This window comes from Podarcis gaigeae (assembly GCF_964106915.1).
Source record: "Podarcis gaigeae genome assembly, chromosome: 7".
In the NCBI taxonomy this organism is placed as follows: Eukaryota; Metazoa; Chordata; class Lepidosauria; order Squamata; family Lacertidae; genus Podarcis; species Podarcis gaigeae.
The window spans coordinates 76,952,058-76,977,685 of NC_139683.1; the positions used below are offsets into that span (position 1 = coordinate 76,952,058).

At 45.0% G+C, this 25,628-nt stretch overlaps 1 protein-coding gene across 6 annotated transcripts in view; it reads right to left on the bottom strand.

Annotated features, from left to right (window-relative positions):
- Positions 1–25,628, bottom strand: part of TRIO (trio Rho guanine nucleotide exchange factor) — a 260,121-nt gene that overhangs the window by 173,827 nt on the left and 60,666 nt on the right. For all 6 annotated transcript variants that reach the window (XR_014566281.1, XM_083747100.1, XM_083747102.1 and 3 more), the window contains exons 2-6: positions 22,089–22,163; positions 15,148–15,262; positions 11,622–11,814; positions 9,967–10,479; positions 301–423 (exon numbers count right to left, since the gene is read on the bottom strand). Coding sequence is in view for 5 of the 6 variants with exons in the window: in XM_083747100.1 (XP_083603226.1) it covers positions 301–423; positions 9,967–10,479; positions 11,622–11,814; positions 15,148–15,262; positions 22,089–22,163 (1,019 nt within the window). In the remaining variant the exon portion in view is untranslated. The remainder of the gene's footprint in view (positions 1–300; positions 424–9,966; positions 10,480–11,621; positions 11,815–15,147; positions 15,263–22,088; positions 22,164–25,628) is intronic.

The following is a 25,628-nucleotide window of genomic DNA, read 5'->3' on the forward strand; positions in this document are numbered from 1 at the left end:
CTGCCTCCACTGAATAAGAAGATTACAGGCCCTCTGGGTAGGGGGACCTGTTTGCATGTCGCCTGCAAGTTGCTACGATGGCAGCTGTAATAGTTCTGCAAAACCCGAAGCAACTCTGTTGTTCTCAGTCTCTCTTCCTCCCTTCTCTTCTCCTACCTTGTTTATTTAGATTGGATTCTGTTCTTTCCTCTCCAGCACACTGCATACAGGGCCAGCACCTGGGGTCAGACTTTCTCTGCACTGTGAAATACAAGATGTTTGCCAAATACAAAGTGCCGTTGCAAGTTCCAATATTCTTACCATACAGTTCATAGCAAAATGATTGTGCTGTGTCTGGAGCTCCATGGCATGAGGGTGGCTGGCTCCAATCTCTGTGTAGCTGTTCAGAAACAGGCCTTTGTTGTGTGTGATCCAGTCAAACATCTAAAAGAAAAGAGGAATTAATGCTCATCACAGGACAGGGCACCAGGTTAAACAACAACAACAACATATTTTGCATGTTTACAAGCAAAGACTTTCCAAATTAGCAAAGCTTTAAGCACAGAGTTCTGCCAGCCGGGCTTGTAAATAACCAATTGCCTAGTCCCCTGTGGTGAGGAAGAACTGCCCCCAGGCAACCAGCTGAGAGAAGCTTTTGCAAAGAAATGAGTCGGCTCTTTTCGGCCATCAACATGCCCCAAATGGTAAATGATAGGACTGACTAGTGAAGCAAGTAGACATTGTTTGGACTACTAGTAATGTCCATTGTGTACCCATTTGCAAAGCACAAGTAAAAACAGAGAAACACTATGAAGAAGGCCATATTATTTGGTGGATACCTAACTTGTGAGAGCACCACACTCCTCAACTTGCTCAACAATGGACCAAAACAGCAGGGGCAAGCATCAGGGTGGGTCTTATGGGTCTCTATCCTGTTCCTGTTCCTTCAAACTCTCTGGTTTGAAAGGGAGCAAACAGGCGCTCCCCAAGTGCATTCAACAAAGCTGGGAAGAAATGCCATTATCACAACTGAAGGTTAGGACAGTGTCCAAAGGATTCTTAATAAACTGGAAAATTGGGCTGAAAACTGAGTGAAAGAAGAGATTAATGTAAAACAAAAATAAAAAACCTACAGCAAAAAGAGAGGCAGGGAGAAGGACATTAAACAAATGCACAGTGGCCGAATGTAAGATGGCCAATGATGCAGCAATACTACCAACAAGGACTAGGTTAACTCAGGATAATAGCAGCAGCAGTCATCAGAACTATTCGAAAAGCAAAGGAGGCCTCAGTTGCACTGGATATCACATTTCTAAGACATCTCAGAGGCCAGCACAGAAATAAATGTCGTAAGGACTGCGAGGCAACTGTGTACATTGAAAGGGCCACAACAAGTAATTGCTAATGAACACAGTATGAAAGTTCACACGGACCACCCGAAACTGCAGTAGTTAAAGTACAGCTGGAATGCTACATCCAGTTCTCCACATTTTGAGATACGGAGGGAAGACAAGCTGCAAAATAAAAAGACCGGTCACAGCACGTCCATTTACTAGTTTTGCAGCTGAGATGACAGACCAGCGTACATCAAACCGAGCATGGCTACAGCTGTCAGTCTTGCCTCTTCCGACATGCTTCGGACAGGCCGTCTGCTCTGGGCTTTTTGAGAGAGTGTCCATGCTAGTTGTCGTCTTGCTAGAAAACAATATTATGTAGAGGGTTGGAGGGGGGCAGAAGAGGGGTTTCTTGGCGACATCACAAGGGTTAGCCAACCAGCTTGTTTCTCGATGTCTGGTCCAGATACCAGGGAATGGAGCGTTCACAGAGGAAGAAACCTACCCTCGTTTTAGTTTGTACATCTGTGAATGGTGCAAACTTGGGAGAATGGGGAGCTGGAAGGTGAGCGCTTGTGGCACTACCTACAGAAAACCTAAGGCAGCTGCATCCTTGCCTGGCAGCCAGGAGCCCCTAGGACTGGCAGCAAAACAAAGCCTGCCTGGCTGAGCTCCGTGCTCGCTCCCAGTTCCATCCGCCGTGGAAAAGTGGGGAGCAGCAATGGCGGACGGAAAAAAACAACACAGAAATTTCTGGGCCAACTTGGCTTCCGGTGGCGTTTGGCAACCACCCCCAGCAACAGAGCTGGCCCAGCTAAGTTTGATTAAACATTTCGGCTCTAATTAATGGGGAGCAATATGTTCACTACCAGCACAGATGCAGGCCCGAGACATTTCGCTGCTTGAAACCCAAGCACAAATGGTGCCCCTCGCACCGCCATCGTTAATAGTTTGCACTCTTTGGGCATCAATTACTTCCTTCAAGTATTTCATTGTGCCTTCTGCAGCAGGCAAAATGGCCTTGGAAGACCTATTTAGACTTAGATTCCCCACCAAAAAAACCCTTCTTAATCAATTGGTACAGTTTGGCAAGGAACGAGTTAGCTATTTCCTTCAGTCACAAAACATCATTTCTTCCTGCCTGCGTTAAAGAAGAGTAATTTAACAAACAGCATACATGGAAGACTGGCTTCAAGAGAGCCCTTGAGAAATTTTCAATTTAGATTTTTTAATAATCTACTTCACGGCATTTCAGAGTTCACCAGGTTTTTTTAAAAAAATAAAAATAAAGAAGTTTGCAGATTTGAAGTGAAATCTTCAGGGCATCAAATCGTGATTTTTAGATACGTCTAAGCTCCATGCACTCCGCTTCCTGCGAAAATTTGAGACTGACGCTTCCGCTTAACAAGCCAACCTTACGATTCCCTGTGCGTGCGCATCCATCTTAGGCATTAATCTTTGTTTTAATTTGGCTTTTAGCCTTTTATTGTATAGGCTGGCTGTAAGTGAGGGAGATAATCCCATGTGAAACAGTGGCACAGCTAGTTAGAAATGAGGGTGGAGGGTGGGGGAGAGAATAAACACAGTCTGTGTAAAAAGATGCAATTATTTATTAGTCAATGAATTACATTTGCTTCTTTGTCAGTAGTGCGCTTTAGATGGCACAGCTGCAATTTTTTAGAGTTCTATAAAACATCCAATTATATTGTCTCGGCCGGCTCTTCCCCTTCACTATGTTTTGGAGCTCCACTACAAAACTCCAATGTTATTTGTCTGATTTCTTTTTTTGGTATGGTTTAGCAACAAGCAGGCTAACACAAAAACTCTCCGATACAGATCCCTTATCTGGGTTTGAGATTTACCACTCCATCTCACCTGAAGTGAGCAATGTTGATGCTTAATCCATAACTAATTAGTGCTCTTTCTAAAGCCGGTCTAGAAAGGGCCTCATTTCCGCACAGCAAGTCTACGTCCCTGAACGGAAAAGACAACACTTGCCAAGCGATGCTTTCTTTGGTGAATTTTCCTCCCCAACCCCACTGGCATGATCACTACGGCACTTTGCTTGCACACGTGCGGAGTTATCATGGTGCCATCATGCTCTCAGTGTTCCTAGATGTTATGACATCTCAGCCAGCTCTAAGATGGTAGAGTCTTTAGGCAAGGCCTATACCAGAAAGAAGGTTCGCATAGCAAAGACTTTGCCTGCAAGTGCCCTCACGTCACAAAAACGTAGCACTTCAGAGAGAAGGCTTGCAATCTGATCTTTGATTCTAAACAGATCTGCAGCCCATGCATTGAAGAGGGTTGGACTTACAGCACGGAAGAAGTTATGGAATTCAGATTTAAAATTTACAGCATGTTATACGGTGGTACCTTGGTTCTCAAACGCCTTGGTACTCAAGCAACTTGGAACCCAAACACTGCAAACTGGGAAGTAAGTGTTCCGGTTTGCAAACTTTTTTCAGAAGTCGAAAATGCTCCGTTTTGAGTGTTATGCTTCCATTTTGAGTGTTAAGCTGAGGTCTGTCTGTTTTTGTTATTTTGCATTTTTGTTTTAGTGGCTCTTTTTGTTTTGTTTTTGTGACTGTGTAGAACCCAGTTCAGCTACTGATTGTGTGACTGCAGCACATTGTTTATTGCTTTAATTTTATGGGTCAATGGTGTTGTTAGATAGTAAAATTAATGTTAAATTGCTGTTTTAGGTGTTGTTTTTAGAAGTCTGGAACGGATTAATCCATTTTGCAATACTTTCTATGGGAAAGCACGCCTTGGTTTTGGAATGGACTTCCGGAATGGATTAAATTTGATAACCAAGATACCACTGTACGTTGAAAGAAAACTATATGAAAATGATGTACCGTTGGTATATAACTCCCGGTAAACCAGCAAAAATGTATAAAACAGGGTCAAATATATGCTGGAAATGAAAGGAAAAAGAAGGCCCCTTTTATCATATGTGGTGGACGTGTAAGGTTGTAAAAGTATTTTGGGAAATGATGTATAATGAATTGAAAAAAACGTTTAAAATAACTTTTTCTAAAACATAAACCAAAACCTGAAGCCTTTCTTTTAGGAATTTTAGGCACTGCGTGGATGTTATTGGCCCAGAGATGGAAAGAAGATAAAGTCCCGACCAGAGAAGAATGGCAGATCAAGTTGATGGATTATGCCAAAATGGCTAAAATGACTGGAAGAATCAGAAATCAGGAAGACCAAAATTTTAATAAGGAATGGGGGAAATTTATAATTTATCTTAAAAATCATTGTAAACAGAATCGTTAGTAGGATTGGAATAACACTTAGAGTTTAATGGTGAATTCTGGATAGAATGGAGATGCAAAATATTTGGATTATTATACAAGATGGAGGAGGAAATAACTAACATTAGGACCGTCAAAGGGGAGGAGGGAAGTCCAGGAGGTTCTCTGGAATCCTCTTTTTATGATGTATATTGGTTATGTGATTGTAAAACTTTAATATGAAAAACCAAATAAATAAATTTATATATATAGAGAGAGAGAGAGCGAGAGAGAGAGAGAGAGAGAAACCCCCCTTTCCAACTCTGCTATGATTCTGTGTCTTGGTCGCCTGAGCCTATCTATAGCTACATGGAAGGTAAGAAAACGTTGAAGGACCAGTTGTCAGAACATTCCCCACCCCCTGTGTGAAAGAATCTGTCTCATTCCTTTGCCAATGTTGGTCTTTAGTCATCCTTTATTATTCATCACCACCCGGGTCCTGCAGATGGCTTAAACACCTGTGAAAGAAGCTTACGGACAAAACTTGAAATATATGCGTAGACCGAAAAAGGATCTCTGTCATACACACACAGGCCAGGCACACTGTCCCCCTCTCCTCCTGAGGTGATCTGTGCAGATCAGCTGAGACATTTGGGCTGAATAGGGTGTTCTCCGATTCCCGTGATTTGCATATAATTTGCACTGTACTCCACCCACCTCTGTACAGTGTCTACTTAATTTCTCCCTGCTTTTAACCACTGTCAAAATGGATGGCACTTCACGGGCAGGAACAATTTGCTCGGGGCGGGCAGGCACTGAATCAGGCCCTTGCATTCCCAACTTAATGAAGAGTGTCCAAACTAGTAAGCAAAACGTAGATATAAATACCATTGTATATACACATGCTTTCGTTTAGGATAAAAACAGTAAAATCCACATGCATTTTCTATTCTAGCAACTTTCTTTTCTCATAGTTAATCCTCCACGGGTATTCAGCTAGAGGGGGAAAAAATATGATGTCAGAATTGGCTCCGGTTCCTGTTATCATCTCCTGTTGTCATTGGCAGAGAGGACGAATCTCTTATTTCCATATGCTGCTTCCCAGCCCCTGTTGAGCCCTAAATCTTGGGGGGAGTTCACTGGCTGGGCGGAAGGGCTAGATGGATGTGCATATTCTAAAAGAGGAAAATCTCTCCCCGCGGGTTCGGCTGCAAAACAGGTATGAGTACACCTGGAGCTTCTCAACTCTACTCTCTTTGCAGGAAGAGCCCAAAGGAAGTGTTATAGCTTTGTAGCGTTCTGCAAAAGGAAAGCCCCTGCCAGTCATCGTTTTAACTGCAGCAGAAGCAAAGTGAAAATGTCCAGGGTTCTAACCTCAGAGGCTCGCCAATTGCATACAGATAAGAGAGAGGTGGCTTTCTGATTTTGGAACAGGTCCTTAGAAAAGCAGGCCTGAGCTCTGAACAATATTCAGCTTTAACATTTTAAAACCCTCCCAAGCATCTGAGGTGTATGCACACTTTACGGTGAAAGAAGCCAATTGTTTTGCTTCCTCTAGGGCTTTCTATCTTAAATTTGAGGGTTTCACTAAGGAGAGCGCACTGCGAGCATTTATACCCCCACTGCAACAGAAAGAAAACGTGCAATTAAAAACTGCATGTCTAAATGACTTGCGGTCCAAATGACCCCAAACATTCATTCCACAATACCTACTTTTTTGTAATAAAAATTGAAATATGCGCATTATTCATGTTTTTAATTTCTGTCTCTAGGTACCTTTTAGTTGGAGGATAAAATGTATGAGTAAGGTATGAGTAAGGCCCCACTGGAATTACTCTTGGGGGCTATTACAAACCCTTGATACCATCCCTATGTAGTTGTAACCCTGCAACATAAAGCAATAATGCTTAGCGCAATTCCATGTTTCAATATTAAACTGGAGTCACTGTCAAATATACGTGGGCTTTTATTTAATCTACAACTTACTTGGGATCTATTTGATTAGTGAAATGCCTCTTGCACAGCCATGGTGGGAATCAAGATAGATTAGGGGGGTCCAGACTCATCCTTGACTACATATGTTCAGTAACAGTGCAGAAGTTGTACCTACGCAGCCTGGCACAGGGAGACATGAATCAATGGCTACTAGCGATGAAACCTTTTGCAGAGTTGCACATGGCGAACATGTAGTGCTTAGGTTCTGTTTCTCCATGGGCATCTGGTTGGTCCCTGGCCAGATCCGACAGTGTCATGGACTGGTTGGAAGCAGAGGAAGGAGGAACCAGCTGAGGAACCACCAAGGGAAGAAGGCTCAGAGCCCCGGGATTGGTGGTGGGACAACCATGAGTGGTCAGAGGACTGGGAAGAAGAGGTATCAGAAGCTGAAGAGGTAACAGGGCTCAGTGAGCAGGGAGAGTCTATGGCAGAGAGATGTTCAGAATCAGAGGCAGAAGTGGAAGCAGGAGACTAGGAGGAGGGAGGCCAAGAGGCAGAGATGAGTCAGGAAGGCAAAATGAACCTAGAACCAGGAGAGGTGTGAAAAGGGCGGAGGGGAGGTTGGCTGCATACAGGCACAGTCTCCGCTTGCTTGCGGAAAGCCCCGAGGAGACAGGGCCTTTCAGTCTTGGCAAGTGATTTTCATGGAAGATCATCAATGGGAATGAGCTGCTCTGCTCATTAGGCCTGACACTCAGCCAAGTCTGCAGAGACCGTGTTTTTGCTAATAAAGAGTTAACTCCATCTTTGAACTGACCGGCATGTTCCTGTGACAAGCAGGGTGGTCCGTACGTTCTTACTAAATAATCCGTACATCATTCCGGCGACAAGCAGCGCTGACACTTACAACTTAAGTGGCATGAAAATCCAGAACACTACAGCGCTGATGCTGTGGTGATATCTACTGCCAGTTTATGTAAATGAATAAATGCTTAAGTCAAGAAAGAACTTAGCATATGAAGTTGAATGTTTATAAATATATCAAAACCATGAGAGAGAATTTACTGAAGAAGCCCGAGACTCTTCATGGGTGAAACAGGTGACAAACGCCGGCACCCTGTCTAATTCTTGTGCGTAACATCACCAACACTTCGTTTGATCAAACTTATCTTCATTGATATCTACCCCTTGAGCGCAACATGGCCGATGTTTCGTTTGATCAAACTTACCTTTGTTGATATCTACAGGAGCCTGGCTAAAGGAACTTTAAAGACTGAATCTTCCTTTTGGACACAATTTGAATGAGTTTTCTGTTTGTGGCTTCTGTAGTAGATCTTGTACATTATTCTCTCAAGTTTTGGATTATTAATGTAAGTTTTAGAACGTAGAATGGTTTGGTAGTGTCTTGTGTGCCGCTTATGTGGTCTACTATGAGCAAATATGGCAGAAGAGAAGGCCTGCCCTACCCCACCCCTGCTGTAAGTAACATCTGCTTCTGCAATTACTTCCAGAGAGGTTATTTACACTGGGCCCACCAAGGGTGGCAGGTCACCCCACCCCAAAGGAGCAACAACCTTTGTGGTGGTCACTTTAGGAGCAAGCTAGGGAAAGGGCATGACCTCTGGTTCGTTTATTCTCTCGAGACTCAGGTCAAAGGTGTTGCTTTCAGTTGCCTGCATACCCCCAACCCTTCTAGTGAAAGAGGAGTTGAGTTAAAAGAAATTGGTAAAAACTAGAACCAGGAGTCTGGGGTCATGGGATGTAAACCACAATTACTGCATTGAGAGGCTTGCTGTTTTATTAGGGTTTTGTTTGTTGCGTGCCAGATTTTAATTGTTATCTGTTTCGAAAGCCAATCTGCGCTGAAAAGCATCTCTCTCAAATCCCAGTTGTTATGATTAATTTGCCTAAATCATAGATGTGTCTGCATTAAATAAGTCATTAGGTAAAGGTAAAAGGACCCCTGACGATTAGGTCCAGTCGTGGACAACTCTGGGGTTGCGGCACTCATCTCGCTTTCTTGGCCGAGGGAGCCGGCGTACAGCTTCCGGGTCATGTGGCCAGCATGACTAAGCTGCTTCTGGCGAACCAGAGCAGCGCATGGAAACACCGTTTACCTTCCCGCTGGAGTGGTACCTATTTATCTACTTGCACTTTGATGTGCTTTCGAACTGCTAGGTTGGCAGGAGCAGGGACCGAGCAACAGGAGCTCACCCCGTCACGGGATTCGAACCGCCGACCTTTTGATTGGCAAGTCCTAGGCTCTGTGGTTTAACCCACAGCGCCACCCGCGTCCCACTAAATAAGTCATTACGGCAACGGAAAAAAGGGGCCACCAACATGAAACTGCACAACGCCACGGTTAGTTAGGGGCAGATCCTATGTGTGTGTTTTATCTGGAAGTTGAAGCATGCAGAGTTCAGCTGGACTTACATCCCAAAGTGCATGACGGCAGTCTAAGAGGGCCAATCCAAAATTAAGCATGGAAAGGTCTCAATGACTATAGTGAGGCTTGAGGCTTCACACCTTTGAAAACTAGAAGCTAGTTTACACTTGCCAATTGCCCCCCCTACCTTTTTAAAAGAGATAAGCATTCAGAATTCCATTTTAGCATGACTTAAAGGGCCAATTTATGGACCATGTCTGGTTCCTGGAGGTTCTGGGCTGCAGGCTCTGGGCAACGTCACACCGGCTCCATACAGGGGCAGCGAGCTCCTCCTCAAACCTGAGCGGTCACACAGACACTAAGTCCAAGGCTCTTAAAGGGGAACACATCCAGCCGTACCGGGTGTTCCAACAGCTGTCCACTGCATAGAGCAATCAATGGGTATTTGCAGGGTGAGGAGTACACAGGGGACAGCTCTCTTCCGTTTCCTGATGAACCAAAATCCACCAATCCCAGGTTTCATTTTTTAAAAACCGAAAGTTTCTAGCATTTGTAGAACCTGAGATGCGAGGCAAAATGTACAGACATTCTCCTTCACATTTCTATTCTGAGAAAGTATCCTTTGACTGCTTTACTTGGCCCCTTCCTTGGAAAAGAATCCTGCGGACCCCCACAGTGCCACTGGGTGCTGACACATAAAGGTACAGGGACCCCTGACCATTAGGTCCAGTCGTGGCCGACTCTGGGGTTGTGGCGCTCATCTCGCTTTATTGGCCGAGGGAGCCGGCGTACAGCTTCCGGGTCATGTGGCCAACATGACTAAGCCGCATCTGGCGAACCAGAGCAGTGCACAGAAACGCCATTTACCTTCCCGCCGGAGCGGTACCTATTTATCTACTTGCACTTTGGCGTGCTTTTGAACTGCTAGGTTGGCAGGAGCAGGGACTGAGCAACGGGAGCTCACCCCGTCGCGGGGATTCGAACCGCCGACAAGTCCTAGGCTCTGTGGGTTTAACCCACAGTATCACCCGCGTCCCATCAACTTAAGAAGTTGGCCAAGAAACACACCCACCGCCTGCCGCCATTTTACCTTTTCTGCATCTTGTTCAAAAAGCCTGAGCTGAAAGCATTGGTCCAGTTTCACCTTCCGCACATGCCACATCTGGTGAAGATGCTGCCGCGTCGAGTGCAACCTGTCTAACATGGTGGACACTTTGGGCAAGAGGTTCTGCAGATCCGCGTTTCCAGACCCAGAGTTCTTTTTGGGGAAGGTCTCGCTGCTCTGTATCCTCTGCAGCAACTTCTGCCCTTCCAAGTCCAGGTCCTCAATGGGTGCTTTGATGACCTTCTTCTTCAGCTGCGAGTGCTCTTCAATCATACTCCGAGCCGCCTCCAAGTCCTGAGGCAAGTCCTTTTTGGCCAATATGTCCTGCAGCTCCTCCAGCCTGGAGAGCATGTGTGTGGCATTGCTAATGTAATCCTCAAAGGCAACTCTGATTTCTATCCATTCCTCGTGGTTATATTCCAAGCAGCCGTCAAATTCGGGAGTTAACTGAGAAGGGTCGACAACTTTGGTAAGGCCTTCCAGAGACACCATGTTGGTCTGAAAAGCAGCAACAGTTAAAGGTTAACCACACGACAAGATACATTTAAAGCGCTGGAAACTGTACAGTTTCATTAAACCAAACTCCAGGGAGCTATGGGGGTGCTGTGTTGTGCTCCCAAATCACAGCGGTTAACCATGTAAAGAGATCTGAACCTCTGCCTGTAGGGATCACCTAAGCTTTGGCATGGCTGGGCCACTGAAACTGATGGTCTGGTGGGCATTATGATGTCATAAGTATGTGTTGATGCAGAGGGAGTTTTGCTATGTGTCCATAGCAACCTGAGCTCATTGGTTCCTTCCACGTGTGAGCAACATATGGGCATCATAGCTGTCAACTTACAGATTTGAAAATAAGGGACCAGCAGCCTCGAAAATAAGGGATCAGCAGCCAAAATAAGGGATTTTCCAAGCACAGGTATGTTCAGCTTCTGAGCCCCTCCAAGCCAAGGGCAGAAAACCCAGCCAGCAGCCAAACGAAGCCTCAAGCGGTGGCTCCCACAGCGCAGCAATCCGGCAAAGGGGATGCAGCGAGGAAAACCACCGTCACCTCTCCGCTGGGAAGCGCTGAGCAAAGGCGAGTCCCCAGGCAACGCGGCCGATTTAATCGGCACAAGGCATGCAAGCTCCACCCCACAGTCATTCTTAGACTCCTTATTAGGTGAGCAACGGAGACAAGCAACACAGTTGGAGCCTCCCTCCTTCTGGCCGGCAGAGAGGGAGGGGGAGGAGCTGCTTCCTTTGAAACCCGGGAAATTTAAGGGACATCATGAATAAGGGACAGCAGCGGGACACAGCGCTGGGATAAGGGAGTTTCCCGCCAAATAAAGGACCATTGACAGCTATGATAGGCATCATTGCTGACACAGTCATAGCTGACACAGCCAGCATTCCCAGGGCCACTGAGGAATTATTTCTAGTTTGTTTGTTTTGACATTTGGGGTTATTTTTCCCACTTGCCCTCTTGAGCATCAATGGAGGAGTACAGGAGTTTATGCTCCGTAAGTTTCCTCAGCGACGTTGAAATGGAAGACTTTAATGTACCAAATGCTAGTTTTTACAACATTTCCCAAAACACTGTTCAAATGGCGGGTTTCCCTGCAACACTTTGGGCACCCAACATTGGTTATTGAGAAGTTTACCTCAAATTCAAACTTGGAGCTGCCGAAGTTAGTCCGCTGTTTCTGCCAAAAGTTGTCTGGCTTGATTATCAGTGCAACATGAATGCAACAGGGAAAGGATTCCTGCAAGATCTTCAAAAGTGGCTTAATAGAGTCCCATTTAGATCCACGCATATCTACAATAACGGTGAAACCTCGTTTACATACTTCTTCACTAGAAAGCAAACAAGACAACAGTTAATAAAGGCAGGAAGGGTCCCCAGGCGCCAACCTGGCTACTCTGCCTGCCAATTCTATTCTCGTTCCCATCCGTCAACTCAGTGGGAGCTTCACCTGCAGAAGGGGGACACCTCATCGGAATTTTACACAACCTGGTAGGATTAAGCACTAGTGCACGGCCAGCCCTAGATGAATGAACATTTTACACATACGTAATGTACATCAACCAGGCAACCAGATGCCAAGATATCTCGGTGCATCTCCTCAAACATTCAGGCACACTCTCTTCCCTCTTTCCGCAGAACATCTGAATGTATGCAGCAGGTATTCTTAGCTGGTCGGCCATCTGTCTTGGATGCTTTAGTTTAGATTCCAGCCACGCAGGGGGTTGGACTAGATGACCCTTGGGGTCCCTTCCAACTCTACAATTCTATGACTCTACGATTCCCCAGGCACCTGCCTAGTTTACCTCTATTACTGCAGTGCCCCTGCACTAGTAGATAAAGCACAACATGGGTTTCAGTAAAATTTTAACAGTTCATTTAAAACTCAGCACAGAAGCAACCGTAGCGTCACAGAGCCAGATATCAGTGAGACAATAGTTCTGTTTTGTTAAGATGCCCTCTAATTTAAACACTTCCTACATAGTCTAACAAGGACCTATTGACTTCAGAATGTTGATGACACTCAGCCTAGGGAGATTCAGAAAACAAAAAACTAATTGTCTGTTGATGGACTGTCCTAGTTCCTTGAAAACCTATTTATCTCTCCTCTGGGATTGCAAGGGCTGAAAATACACTGCAACGTTTTGTCCCCTAGGCCAGGGTGACAGCACTCATATTCCCCACGCTCCCCTCCCCCCCCCAAAAAAATACTCTGGGGTACCACTAAGTATGTGTGCAGCCAACGAGGTCTTGCTTTCTCGTGCCTTCCTCCCTCTGCATCACCCCTCCATGTTATATTGGTTGGGTGAAGAATTCGGGAGGAAGAGGCAGCCTTGCAAGCTGTTTGTTTCACAAGACCTTCCACAGACTTTTGCTACTGCTTCAACTCTCTCAGCTATCTGCTATAGGGCCTTGGCTTCGTGGTTGATGTTCCTCCTTTAAAGATCAGTCAGGGCAGAGCTGCAAAGCAACTACTCTATTCCGAAGTTAAAAATGGAAAGCGCAATGCTGGCGGTCAACAAAAGAGATTTGAAGACTCTCTCAAGGCAAATCTAAAAAAATGTAGTATAAACACCAACAACTGGGAAACACTGGCCTGCGAGCGCTGCAGTTGGAAAACAGCCTTTACCAAAGGTGTCACGGGCTTTGAAGACACTCAAACTCAGGACGAAAGGGAGAAACGTGCTAAGAGGAAGGCACGCTTGGCAAACCCTCCTACCTGGAAACCTATGTCCCCACTGTGGAAGGACGTGTGGATCCAGAATTGACCTCCACAGTCACTTATGGACTTACTGTTAAGACTGTGTTCATGGAAGACAATCTTACTCTGCTATGAATGATCGCCAAAGAAGCAGCAACGATGTTAATGCTCTACTTTTTAAGCATTAAAAAGGTGCGCAGGCGGAGGGGTGGGTTGTATCCAGTGCAGGGGTTTCCACTAGTCTAGCAGGGCTTCCTCCTCCCTTTCTTATCCCAGTGCCCTGCTAATCCTGTTCTGAGTTCCCCCTCCAGCCCTCAAGAGCAGATTCAGGGGGTGGAGGGGGGGCAGAGGGGAAGGAGGCAGGGAGGTCTGGTTGTGCAAGTGGACCTCATCCTGAGTATGCAACAATTTAGGAAGAATCTACTGGATCAGGCAAATGGCCCATCTAGTCCAGCATCTTGTTCTTACAGGAGCTGGCCTAATCCTATGAATCTCCCTAACCCTGTTTTAAAGCCATTCAAGTTAGCAGCTATCAGCTGCCTCCAAATGAGCGGCTAAACCAGCTGCCCAAGTTTCCAATGCTGACAAAAACTACTCTCTAATGTTCGTCAGCCATTATGCAGCCACAATGCCCTCTCCTTCACGAAGGTGCCTTGCTGACTTGCCCGTTGTCCAAGAAAAAACAAAAGAAAAAACAAAGAGAAAAAAACAAAGAGCTGTGTGCTTGACTACCAGTGCCTAAATGCTACCAGTGCCTAAAGTCAGCCTGGCATTTGGTCCACGCCAAGTCTTTTGGAAAGCTCTGAAACCATAGCCAGATACAGTAAGGCCAGCTGGCCCTAAGCAGGAAATTTACACTTCACTCAATATTATTCTGACCGACTGAAGGAGAGGCAGCCAGCTCAGATGTGAGCTATTTCTGGGTTGAAGAGCAGTCTTGCCGAGTCATGTTCAGTACCATTTATAAGGTGCAAACTTTACTCTGGAATTAATAGTCGGTTCAACGAAATGTCCTCCCCCTGTGAAACTGGCACTTTTAAAAAAGAAGCAGCAGCAGCAGCTTCGGCCTAGTGTGAACCAGGAAAAACATCTTTTAAGTGTTGCCACTTTGCCAAAGCACCAAAACTGGCCAGTCACAAATAACTCTCAGCAAGGCTGGTCCTCAAGAAGCTACGGTTCGCAAAAAGCCACTTTCTCCCTTGTTCCTTGGAACACTGGTTTCTTCCTTTGCCAGAAAGCTCATAAATTCGGAATAGGTTATAAATCCACAGAATCGAGTGGTAAAGCTTTTCCCGGACTCTGTGAGGTTGCACAGTTCAGTGCTAACACACACACACACACACACACTCTCCCACCCCTCAGGGAAAATTACGTCAAAGAGATGACTAGGGTGAATTCTTTCCCCGACATGCTGTTTTCATTCTGTGTGTAAATGTGGAATAGTGTTCATACGGATGCACAGAGACAAGTGCCCCCTACCACAAACCCGCTGCAAGAAGTGGTACAGTCCAAGGATAGATTTGTTTTTATCATCTGAATTTATCACAAGTTGTATAAACTAGTCTCGCAACCTGAAAGAACCTAGCAAATGCAGTAATAGTGATTCAGACTTTGGCTGCACGCCACAATTCACTTTGCACTCCGGGCTAAGGGAATAATGCCTCTTGGAATAATGCCTTTGCTGTTGTTGTCGTTGTTAATTGCAGCCCCGATCATTCAGGGCGAGATGGTGCAGAAAAACAACCTTACTCCAACTTTATGGCGATCTGCTTCTTCTTTGAGAGCATTCTGAATTCTCCAGAGCGGCATGCCTGGTTGCTGAGTTACATCTCCTCAAACAACTGGAAGGTTAGAGGAACATGAACTTGGTATGAACCCACACAGGACTCCCTTTTAAAGTGTTTTGACACAGCGAGGCAAAGTAGCAGAGCTTCAAATCATAATACAGGGAAGATGCCCTTACCTAGGGATACAAGCTAGGTATGAAATGAGCCTCCTAAGGTCCTCTTGTCGTATTCTATCATGGTTGCTGCGAGCTGGAAATGTTAGAATGGGGCCTCCGCGCTTATCTCTTCCACCTGAAAAAGAAACATATTGAGTGCCAACTGTAGGCTACGGTGTGCACTGGCGATAAGAGATTCTGCCCAGGGGAGGGATGAAATCTGACAGTACGCATTTGAGAAGACAGCACGGGATTCTACACATGTTCATTTCTACAAGCGTGGCTTTGGCTCAATAAAAAGATGTTGCCAATATGTTTTAGGATCTTGCTGAAAACAAACACACACACACATACCACCAGGGGACAAGCAGTTTACAAAAGGTCTTGTTTTCAGGTCTACAAGAACCATGCTAAACATGCTGGAAGTAAATATTTATCTGATCACATTGGCATTCGAGCCTTTGTCCCAGGACTCAAGATCAGCATTCACAGAGCAACCCTTTGTTAATTTCCCAAACCCTTTGTTATTTTGTGCTTTATTTTATTGCATTTGTGTCTGGCCTTCCTTCCATCATGGAACCAAAGGCAGCGTAGATGTGATTATCAGGCAGTGACCCATCAAGCCACGGATCAGACTACAATTTGCTTAGTTTTTAGCAAGGTGGTGGCCTCATGTGCCTTCAAACCATACCCTGGGACCTTGTACCAATAAGCTTGGAAGGTTAAACGGAGATTTGAACCACTCCCAATGCTGACACTATCTACTGCTCACACCTGTGAGCTGCAGGTCAGCATGGAGACTAAAAGAAGAGCAGTAAAGTTGATTCCTTATTCAAGGAAACAGAATACAAAGAAACCTATGGCAAGCAGGTGCCAGAACTGACAATCCAGCCTCCCACTTCCCCCTAAGTCTCCTCCCGGTCCGGCTGTTTTCCTTGCAGTCTTAAAACTCCTTTGGGGAGGGGGCAGTGAGACCTCTGTGCTCGTCGTTCTGTTACATGCAAAAGTCTCCGACTTCCCGGAGACAAGAGGGGAGCGGAGAGGAATACAGTAGGACTGGAAGGCTCCTGTGAATTTGTTGCAGCCTCAGCCTCCTCCTCAGCTACCTGTCCTACGTCTGCAGTGTTTTCTGCCTCTTCTTCCTCTCTCTCACTCGAGCCTGTTAATTGTTCAGCATCCAGCCATTCTGCCCCCGCTTCATCCTCTGATCTGTCTTCCCGTGTCCCACCGTGTCCTCTTCTGAAGCTTCCCTAGGGTGGCTCCTCCTACAATTCCTCGTTGTCCAGCCAGTCCCTGACCACACCCCTCTGTTGCTCCCTCCATCTCTCCCTCCTGTCCCCACTGCCCAGTCTCGACGGCAAGCTAACTGGGAGTCTATAAACCACTTTGCACACTTACAGTGGTAGATAAATTACTGGTACTCCTAATAACACTCTACAATGCTTCTCATACCACTTGGAAAGGCCGAGAACAGAAAGCTACTCATTGGAGCAACATGACCACTACAAAAACATGCAGACCAGGATTGTTCTTCGAAGCTAGAAAACCAGCAACCCTGTCTCTACTTCCAAGGACTTTATAGAGAAGACTGCACGGAGTTCCCAGTTAGTCTTCCATGCAGACACTGGCCTGATCCCAGAAACCTTAGCTTCACAGCAGCAACTATATCATGCACCTTCTGCCTCCATTACTGGGGCTCTTGAAGGCTACAAGAGATAGAAGCTGAGGCCTTTGCAAAAGACAGCAAAACACTGAGCAGCAATGAACACATTGTGGAGTCAGCTGCATGAGAAATGACATGGAGCCAGAACTGGCTATGACCTCATCAGACATTCCTTCATCTCCTACCTTGGCCCCCTTTTGAGAAAGGACAAAGGACATGTGCCAAACCTGACATGGAAAGTCTGTGGCCACTGCTTTGACTATTTCCTTTACGTCCAGGGGACTATTTGCATTCCTGGTGATGCTACGTGCTTAACTTAAGATCCAATTATGGGGAAGTAGAGGCATCCATCACTAACATCAGTATTACTATACCACTTAAAACAGGGGTCAGCAAGGTTTACCTCGCCTGGGCCCATTAACTCCAGCGGAGATCCCTCTGTGGGCCGGATCATGCGTGCGCAATTTCCAGTGTCTGCATAGACACGATTTTCAGTGTCAGCGCATGTGCGATTTTCAGCACCGCGGAAGTGAGTCACTGCACTGGTTTAGCTCAGCGGGTGGGGGCTCGCCGAGCAGGCGGCTTGGTTCGGGGGAGGCTCAGGGGCCGGTTAAGCAACCCCTGTGGGCCCCTTTGGCCCATGGGCCTTAGGTTGCCGACCCATGACTTAGAAGCAATGCCAGAAGACAATTTTTGTTGGACTTACTGCAGTGGAGCAAAGGCACAAAAAGCAATCTCATAAGTTTCAACTCCTCCCACAACTGCGCAACTTTACCTGTTTTTATTATCTCCCCCAGGACAATTTTCCAGCTCACTCTAGTTAAATTAGCCAATCAATTATGGCACATCCATGCTATTTGTAGAGATTTGCCATGGAGACTCACCCACTACTTTAGCCTTTCGAAACCAGATGACGGCCTGGTTATTCAACACAGCAGTTTGTGGACTTTGGTGCCAGCGCTGAGGTTTATTTCAGCTGGTTTCTTAACCACCTGCCTTGCTTTTTAGTACCTGTATCCAAGTACTAAACTGCTTTCATTTGTAACCTGCTCAGGAGTTGTATTTGCAATGAAAAGCTCATAATAAATGTTTTAAATTAAACAAACCTATCTATACAGTTACACAGCCTTTTTTTAAAAAAAGGGGGAAAGGGTATTTTTCTTCTTCTTTATTTTAACGCTATTGCAAAATTATAATCTCCAGGAATGTGGGTTTGGTGGGGGGAGAAAAGGAATGTGCAACAGTTAATGAACCCAAACCCAATAAGATATTGATCTCTCTCCAGCACTAATCTTTGACAGTCATCTCTGATTAGGATTCACACATTTCTGGGGTACAGTAAACCAAGAAAAAATGGTGTCACCCAGTTTTACACACAGGGCAACAACACCTCTGCCCTGAAACACAACAGAAAGAACCTATTGGGGTCTCCAGGGTCATGTAGAAGCCCAGATTAGATGGGTGCTCAGTTATTCCAGCTTTACTGCCAAAACTAAAGATATTCTAACACAGGAGAGACACATTGTCAATAGATACCAACACTTACAGGGGTTAAAGCATTGTTGGACTCATATATCATGAGAGGCACTACCGGGATAACTTTAAACTTCCAAAGTCTAACTACCCAGCTGCTCCGTTAACTTGGCTTAGCAGAGAAAGACCTAGGGCGAGTTGAGCTTAGTCAGACTCTCCTGGACGAGAAAACACAGTCTTGTTTAACCAAGAGCAATGAACAAAAGAACCACAGATCTGCAGCCCAAGAAACAAAAAGAGAAAAATGGTTCTAGCTCCATATACTTTCACCAGCTGACATAAAAGGCAGGTAGGCTGTCTCTTACGCAGCTACAGAAGATCTCTAGCAAAAGGCAGGCATTTTGAGTAAGAAATTGAGGTCCATCTTGGTGAAAGATGTAACATGAAATCTAGGGTGCATATCTTCTGCTAACCATAAACTACCCTGACTAAAGCCTAGGCTGTACAGTCGTATCTTGGATCCTGAACGCCTTGGGAGTCAAACGTTTTGGCTTCTGACTGTCGCAAACCCAGAAGTGAGTGTTCCGGTTTGCAAACGTTCTATGGAACCCAAACGTCCAATGTGGTCCTGCAGTCACGCCTTGCTTTCAGAATGTTTTGGAGGTCGAATGGACCTTCTGAGGTACAACTCTGTGTGTGTGTGTGTGTGTGTGTGTGTGTGTGTGTGTGTAGGCTGATTTGAGAGCTCTGCTTGATTTGGGAATAGTTCACTGGTATAAGACTGACTGACTTATTTATAGAGAAATTTCTATCTCACACTTTGAGGGCCCATACAAGTCTAGGCTTGTCCTAACCAACACACAAGCAGTGTCTGGAGTAAAACAAAGGTCAACAAAAATGGCTATTATACGCCACCTTGACTTTTAGAAACTGAGAAAGAGGGAACCATATTCCTAATACTCAAAATGTCTACAAATCGGATACCCCACTGCCAGCCCCAAACTTGGGCGAGGGGTGCGGAGCTAACTTTGATCATGTAGCACTTTGAAGGTTCTGAGTCCCCCCCCCCCCAAGTACAGTTATGGGGTTGGGAGGGAGTGTGTGTCTTGACTTTCGGCGTCAGTGCTTTTCTGGGCTCATGCGCAACGGTCAGATAAATCATGCTTGAATTTGGGATCTCAGAAATCTTCTCTCTTGTTTCTCCTCCACTAAAAGGTGGTAACTTGTGTCGGGGCCGTTGCTCACGGTGGCAGAACATGGAACACGTGACCCTTACTAACCTTGGGCACCATGAGCTAAGTGTCAAGCAGAAATAAAGCACTTATTTCCATAAAAAGGGCTGCGAAGAAAGGGAGGAAACCAAGACTCAATGAATACTACATGAAATATTATCAGTCCCCTTTCCTGAGCTATCGTTCAGTTTCTCCTTCAGATTTGTTATATTAATCATGGATTTCTAGGACTCCTCTTGTCTCAGGTCTTTGGCTATTGACACAATCTATGTCCTTTTAAATTGTGTGTGTGGCAGGGTCTTACTGGTTTTGTTACTTTGTTGTGTATTATTGAGTTTTTTTATTGTAAACCACCCTGCCACCCTGTTATTCTCAGATGAAGGGCAGTTATAATAATAATAATAATAATAATAATAATAATAATAATAATAATAATAATAATAAAACTGAAGGCTTGCCCAGACTGAAACACGCTTCTCTACCCTTTCATATGTCATAGTCCAACATTTTTCAGTTTTTAGGGGAAAGGGGGGGTTCCCTATTTATTTATTTTTTGCATCCCCCCCCTTTTCAAAAAAGGAGCTTCATGTCTCTAAATCAGAATAATTATCCTCATAACTCGGCTTTGGAATTTTCCTCAGCCTACTTATGGATAAGATGAGATTCAAACCAGAAATTTCTGAATTTGAAAAGTACTACCGTATACAGAGCTAAATGTTTTCCTATGAGCACAATAACACAACTATATAAGCAGCATTCACATTTATTTTTTGTTGGGATGCGTCAAAGGGGAGGGTGCTGTTTTGAGCCCAGCAAGTGGGTTTTTCAAGCAAATCTGGGCCGCGGCGATAGGACAGAGTTAAAACCCTTTTTTGGCATTCTGCAATTTCACACCGCTAAACCAAACAGAGCTGGGAGGCAGAACACATCCTTTTAAGTAGTCAGTTGCTTAGGGATTGTGGGCAAAAAGACTGCTCCACGATAATCCCAACAGCTTTTAAAGTGTTTAAACTTGAAAGAATGTCACAGACGTAGTCTATTTAACAGCCGCAAACCATTAAAGCACGTTGCGTGCTGCTCTCTGGAAAGCTACCTAGCGACGTATGGGGCCGTAGAAAGCTCATTTCAATGTTTAGGGTCCGATTCTTTCACCAGCTGGCTTTCAGTTCCCGCTCTTCCACAGATTTAGAAACTAGCCTGTTTTGAAATGTCGTAACAGCTTCAGGTAGACGTGGGTGGTGCTGTGGTGTAAACCACTGAACCTTGCTGATCAGAAGGTCGGCAGTTCGAATCCCCGCAACAGGGTGAGCTCGCGTTGCTCTGTCCCAGCTCCTGGCAACCTAGCAGTTCGAAAGCATACCAGTGCAAGTAGATAAATAGGTACTGCTGTGGTGGGAAGGTAAACAGCGTTTCCGTGAGCTCTGGTTTCCATCACGGTGTCCCATTGTGCCAGAAGCAGTTTAGTCATGCTGGCCACATGACCCAGAAAGCTCTTTGTGGACAAACGCTGGCTCACTCGGCCTGGAAGCGAGATGAGCATCGCAACCCCGTAGTCACCTTTGACTGGACTTTAACTTTCCAAGGGTCCTTAACCATTTTCTTTCTTTTTTACCAGTAAGGCAAACCCATCAGAAACTGTTTAGGATGTCTCACCTGGCTCTTGGATTAATAAGCCCAAGACAACAAATGAATACAGAAGAGATTGTCCTATTAACCTCTCTTAAAAAGAGAAGATTCAGAGGAATGAAGAACAGTTCATGACATTTACACCCTTCTTTTCCTCTAAGGAGCTCAAGATGGTGTTTCCCCATAGGGTTAGGCTGAGATACCCAGACTAGCTCTGGGTCACCCAGTGGCTGAGTGGGGATTCAAACCCTGCTCTCCCAGGTTCCAGTCTAAAACCCTAATGGCTACCCCAAATGGACATTCTCAGAGGTAGCACTATGGAGTATATATATTGGGAGAAACAAAAAATATATATCCTTTTTTTAAGTTAAAAATTCCTGAGCAATTTTATGCAGGAGTGATCCACTCTTAAATGAGTATTTGGAATGCACCCCCTACCTAAAAACAAAGAAAGACAAATGATATTTGTTAGATAGGTAAATTTAAAAACAGGACAACACTTATAAAGATATGAAGTTGTTTGAACTGCTTATACAGTGGAACTTCGGTTTCTGAACGGTTCAGAAGTCGAACAATTCGGAACATGAACGCCGAAAACCCGGAAGTAATTGCTTCCATTTTCAATGCATTCTGCCGACCGCCCATTGATCCTTGGGATTTTGAACGGATTACACTTTGAACAGATTATTTTTGAAAACTGAGATTCCGATGTATACAAATTAAACACTTTTGTTATTTACATGGAAAGGAGAACGGCTTGAGAAAAACCTGGTTAAGTTTTTCTTCAAAGCATCTTATATTTTATATTGCCGCCAACACCTCATTCATGTGCTAGACTGCAAGCCCAACACACGTTCCCATGCAGGTAAATTCAACTGTAAAAATGGACAACATTGTGTTGCTGGTGAGCACTGAATAAATATCCACGAAATACAGATCAGGGTTGTACACAAAATGCATCGCCTTACCTGACAGGTATGCAACTTTCTCCTTCAAGATTGGCAGGACTTCCATAGCTTTCATTTCATCATTTTTACGAAATCCTGAAGAAATAAATAAAATGGAGGTTATTTGGCTTTAAAATCAATATGCGTTTCCCAGAAGAGAACTGAGCTATACATATTCAACAAAGACAAAAGTTTCTGGCACTATAGCATTTCATGGTATAGCTTTTTTATGGATTGTACCATTTCATATTACACTGCGGAGAGCGAAGAAGACTGCTTATTGGACAGTTCCCCATGAAAAACTCTACCCTATTCAATACAGCTGTAGTAGAACAGCAGCCCTAAAATCAGATTTTTAAAAAACAGCTTAGTTTAAATGTCATCCACATGCAAAAAAGCATACTCTCTAACAACTGCAGTTATAAAATCTTAAATCTGAGTCCATTATCCTCACACATATATTTGAGTTAAAAGCCCGTAAGAGAACATAAACAGGACCAAAATATGAGCCAAGAGGTCAAGCACTATAAGTATGACACAATAAGTATTGCCATGTATTTATCATTGTGCTGCAAATATTTAGGCTGCAATCCAAAAACACACTTAATAGGAGCTAAACACTGATGAAGACAGTGTGACACTCTTCAGGGTAGGTTGCGAAATTGTTATTTATTATTATAATTACATTTATTAATTCCCTTATAAATCACCTTCTCAATGCAATTTACAGGTAAGATAATTAATAACAGTTAAAACACAAGTATATTTAAAGCAAGACTAAAACCCTGGTGGTAAAAACTCTTTTATCTAGCTGGGTAAGCTTGTCAGAACAAAATGTCTTCAACTGTTTCCAGAAAGTGCAGATAATTGATTAAAATCATTGTCCAAAACAACGTGGACATTTTATTTTTCACAACAGGCACATTATACTGCCCAGTTAACCAACAGCCTTTCCTCATGCAAACTTTCGGTCCTTTAGTCTGCGAGTAAGTGATCTTGCTTAGTGTCCTTAGATACCTATAGAATGGCAAAACACAACCTCTTAATCTCACATTTACTTCCGTAAACAAACAGTGCTGGTTACGGCTGGCAGGATAAACTAAAGCCAGGGAAGGCGAGGAGAGAGCAATCCCATCGCCTTCAATCTTCTGTTGTGTGATTTGCTTTTTAAAACCTCTGCTTGCTTGTTAATTTGTTTGGTGTTAAGGTTGTACAGTTCACCTCTTTTGTAAGCTAATGTGCATGTCATGATCCTGGAAGCAGACTGCCTTTCTTCAGGGAATGAAACTAAGGACTAATGGGGGCAGTCCCTTGATGATGATGATGATGATGATGATGAATTATTTATACCCCTCCCATCTGGCTGGGCCTCCCCAGCCACTCTGGGCAGCTGCCAACGGAGTATTAAAAATACAATAAAATATCAAACATTAAAAACTTCCCTAAACAGGGCTGCCTTCAGATGTCTTCTAAAAGCCAAGTACACTGGTACCTCTAGTCGTGGACTTATTCCGTTTTGGAGTGCCATTCACACCCCAAAAAGTCCGCAACTAGAACGCCTCTTCCGTGCATGTGTGCGGCACGACCGAGCGCTTCTGCGCATGCACGAAGCCTGCAGATCGCTTCTGCACATGTGTGCGTGGCAAACCAGGAAGTAAACACTTCTAGGTTTGCTGTGTTCGTAAGCTGAAAGTCCGTAACAAGAGCGGAACGCAACTAGAGGTTCCACTGTAGTTGTTTCTTTCCTTGACATCGGATGGGAGGGCGTTCCACAGGGCGGGCGCCACTACCAAGAAGGCCCTCTGCCTGGTTCCCTGTAACCTCACTTCTCGCAGGGAGGGAACATTCAGAAGGCCCTCAGAGCTGGACCTCAGTGTCCGGGCTGCGCGATGGGGGTGGAGACGCTCCTTCAGGTATACTAGGCCGAGGTTATTTTGTTAAAATTTGGATAAAAATGTATAATTGTGTTGGAAAATTAATAAAAATATATTTATTTATTTTTTAAAAAGGTATACTAGGTCGAGGCTGTTTAGGGCTTTGAAAGTCAGTACCAGCACTTTGAATTGTGCTTGGAAACCTACTGGGAGCCAATGAAGATCTTTCAGGACCAGTGTTATATGATCTCGGCGGCCACATCTGCGAGTTGAGCCTATGATATTAGTGCACCCCTCTGGCCCAAGGATGTCACACTGCCGTCCCTCAGAGGACTCCATCTTAGAAGCCCCACTGCCACCAGGATCTCCCTCACTCTGTTAACATACATGACTGCTGGAGCAAGCTGGGCTCCTCTAACTGAAGGGACACCTTTCAGTAAAGGTGGAGCTGGCAACAAGGAGAGGACTGCTGCTCCGTCAAAGCAACATCAAAGCTCGGCTGTCTTATAGCTGCCGGCCTGAGCCCTGCACAAGGCCTCACCTATGATGGGGAGAGTGCTTGCATAGCAACAGCATCGTTCTATATCAATTCATCAATTCCAACACACATGCATTCCAAGGCACAAAAGGGAAACGGGCAACACGGCCAGATGTTCTGAATTATGCTCCTTGGTAGCTACCCATGCTTTATTTAGCTGCAAGAAAATAGATTTCAACTCTTCTAGCGGCCAATTAGTACTCATGCTTGTTGGGATAATGTATGAGTTTGGAAATGTGAGAAGCGGATGGAAATTGCCGATGATTTAAAATTGATCCAATCCAGACTGACTTTGTATGAAGCTGCTGTCCGCGAATAATCCTGCACCGTGTAATATCTTTTATGAGGCGTTGAAATGGTGAGCAAAGGAGCCTGGGAGGTTCCCACATGTACAGGTAAAAGGTAGAGGGACCCCTGACCATTAGGTCCAGTCGTGACCAACTCTGGGGTTGCGGTGCTCATCTCACTTTATTGGCCGAGGGAGCCGGCGTACAGCTTCCGGGTCATGTGGCCAGCAGGACTAAGCCGCTTCTGGCGAACCAGAGCAGCACCCAGAAACGCCGTTTACCTTCCCGCTGGAGCGATACCTATTTATCTACTTGCACTTTGACGTGCTTTCAAACTGCTAGGTTGGTAGGAGAAGGGACCGAGCAACGGGAGCTCACCCTGTCGCGGGGATTCGAACCGCCGACCTTCTGATCGGCAAGCCCTAGGCTCTGTGGTTTAACCCACAGTACCTCAGGCTAAGAACAGTTTCAGGTTAAGAAAGGACCTCCAGAACGAATTAAGTTCTTAACCTGAGGTACCACTGTACCCCAGAATGACATACGTTTATGCAACACACAAAACAATTTCAGACTTTTCCGCTGGAAATACTTTGAAAATCATTGGGGGGGGGGGGGAGACACACACAAATGCATCATCTGCACCATCCCCTAGCCTTCAGACTTTCCACCCAACTATCTGGAGTTGGACCCAGAGAGGATGGTCAGTAGCAAACCAACGACCTTTAAATCTACACACCTCTCTCCTCCCTACTGCATTACTCTCAGTGTTACCTGTTAATTCCATTCCTCCTCTCAGCTTCCTTTGTTCTGGTAGGGAGCAGCTTTTCCATACTTGCATTTTTGTGGGCTATTCTTCTGACCA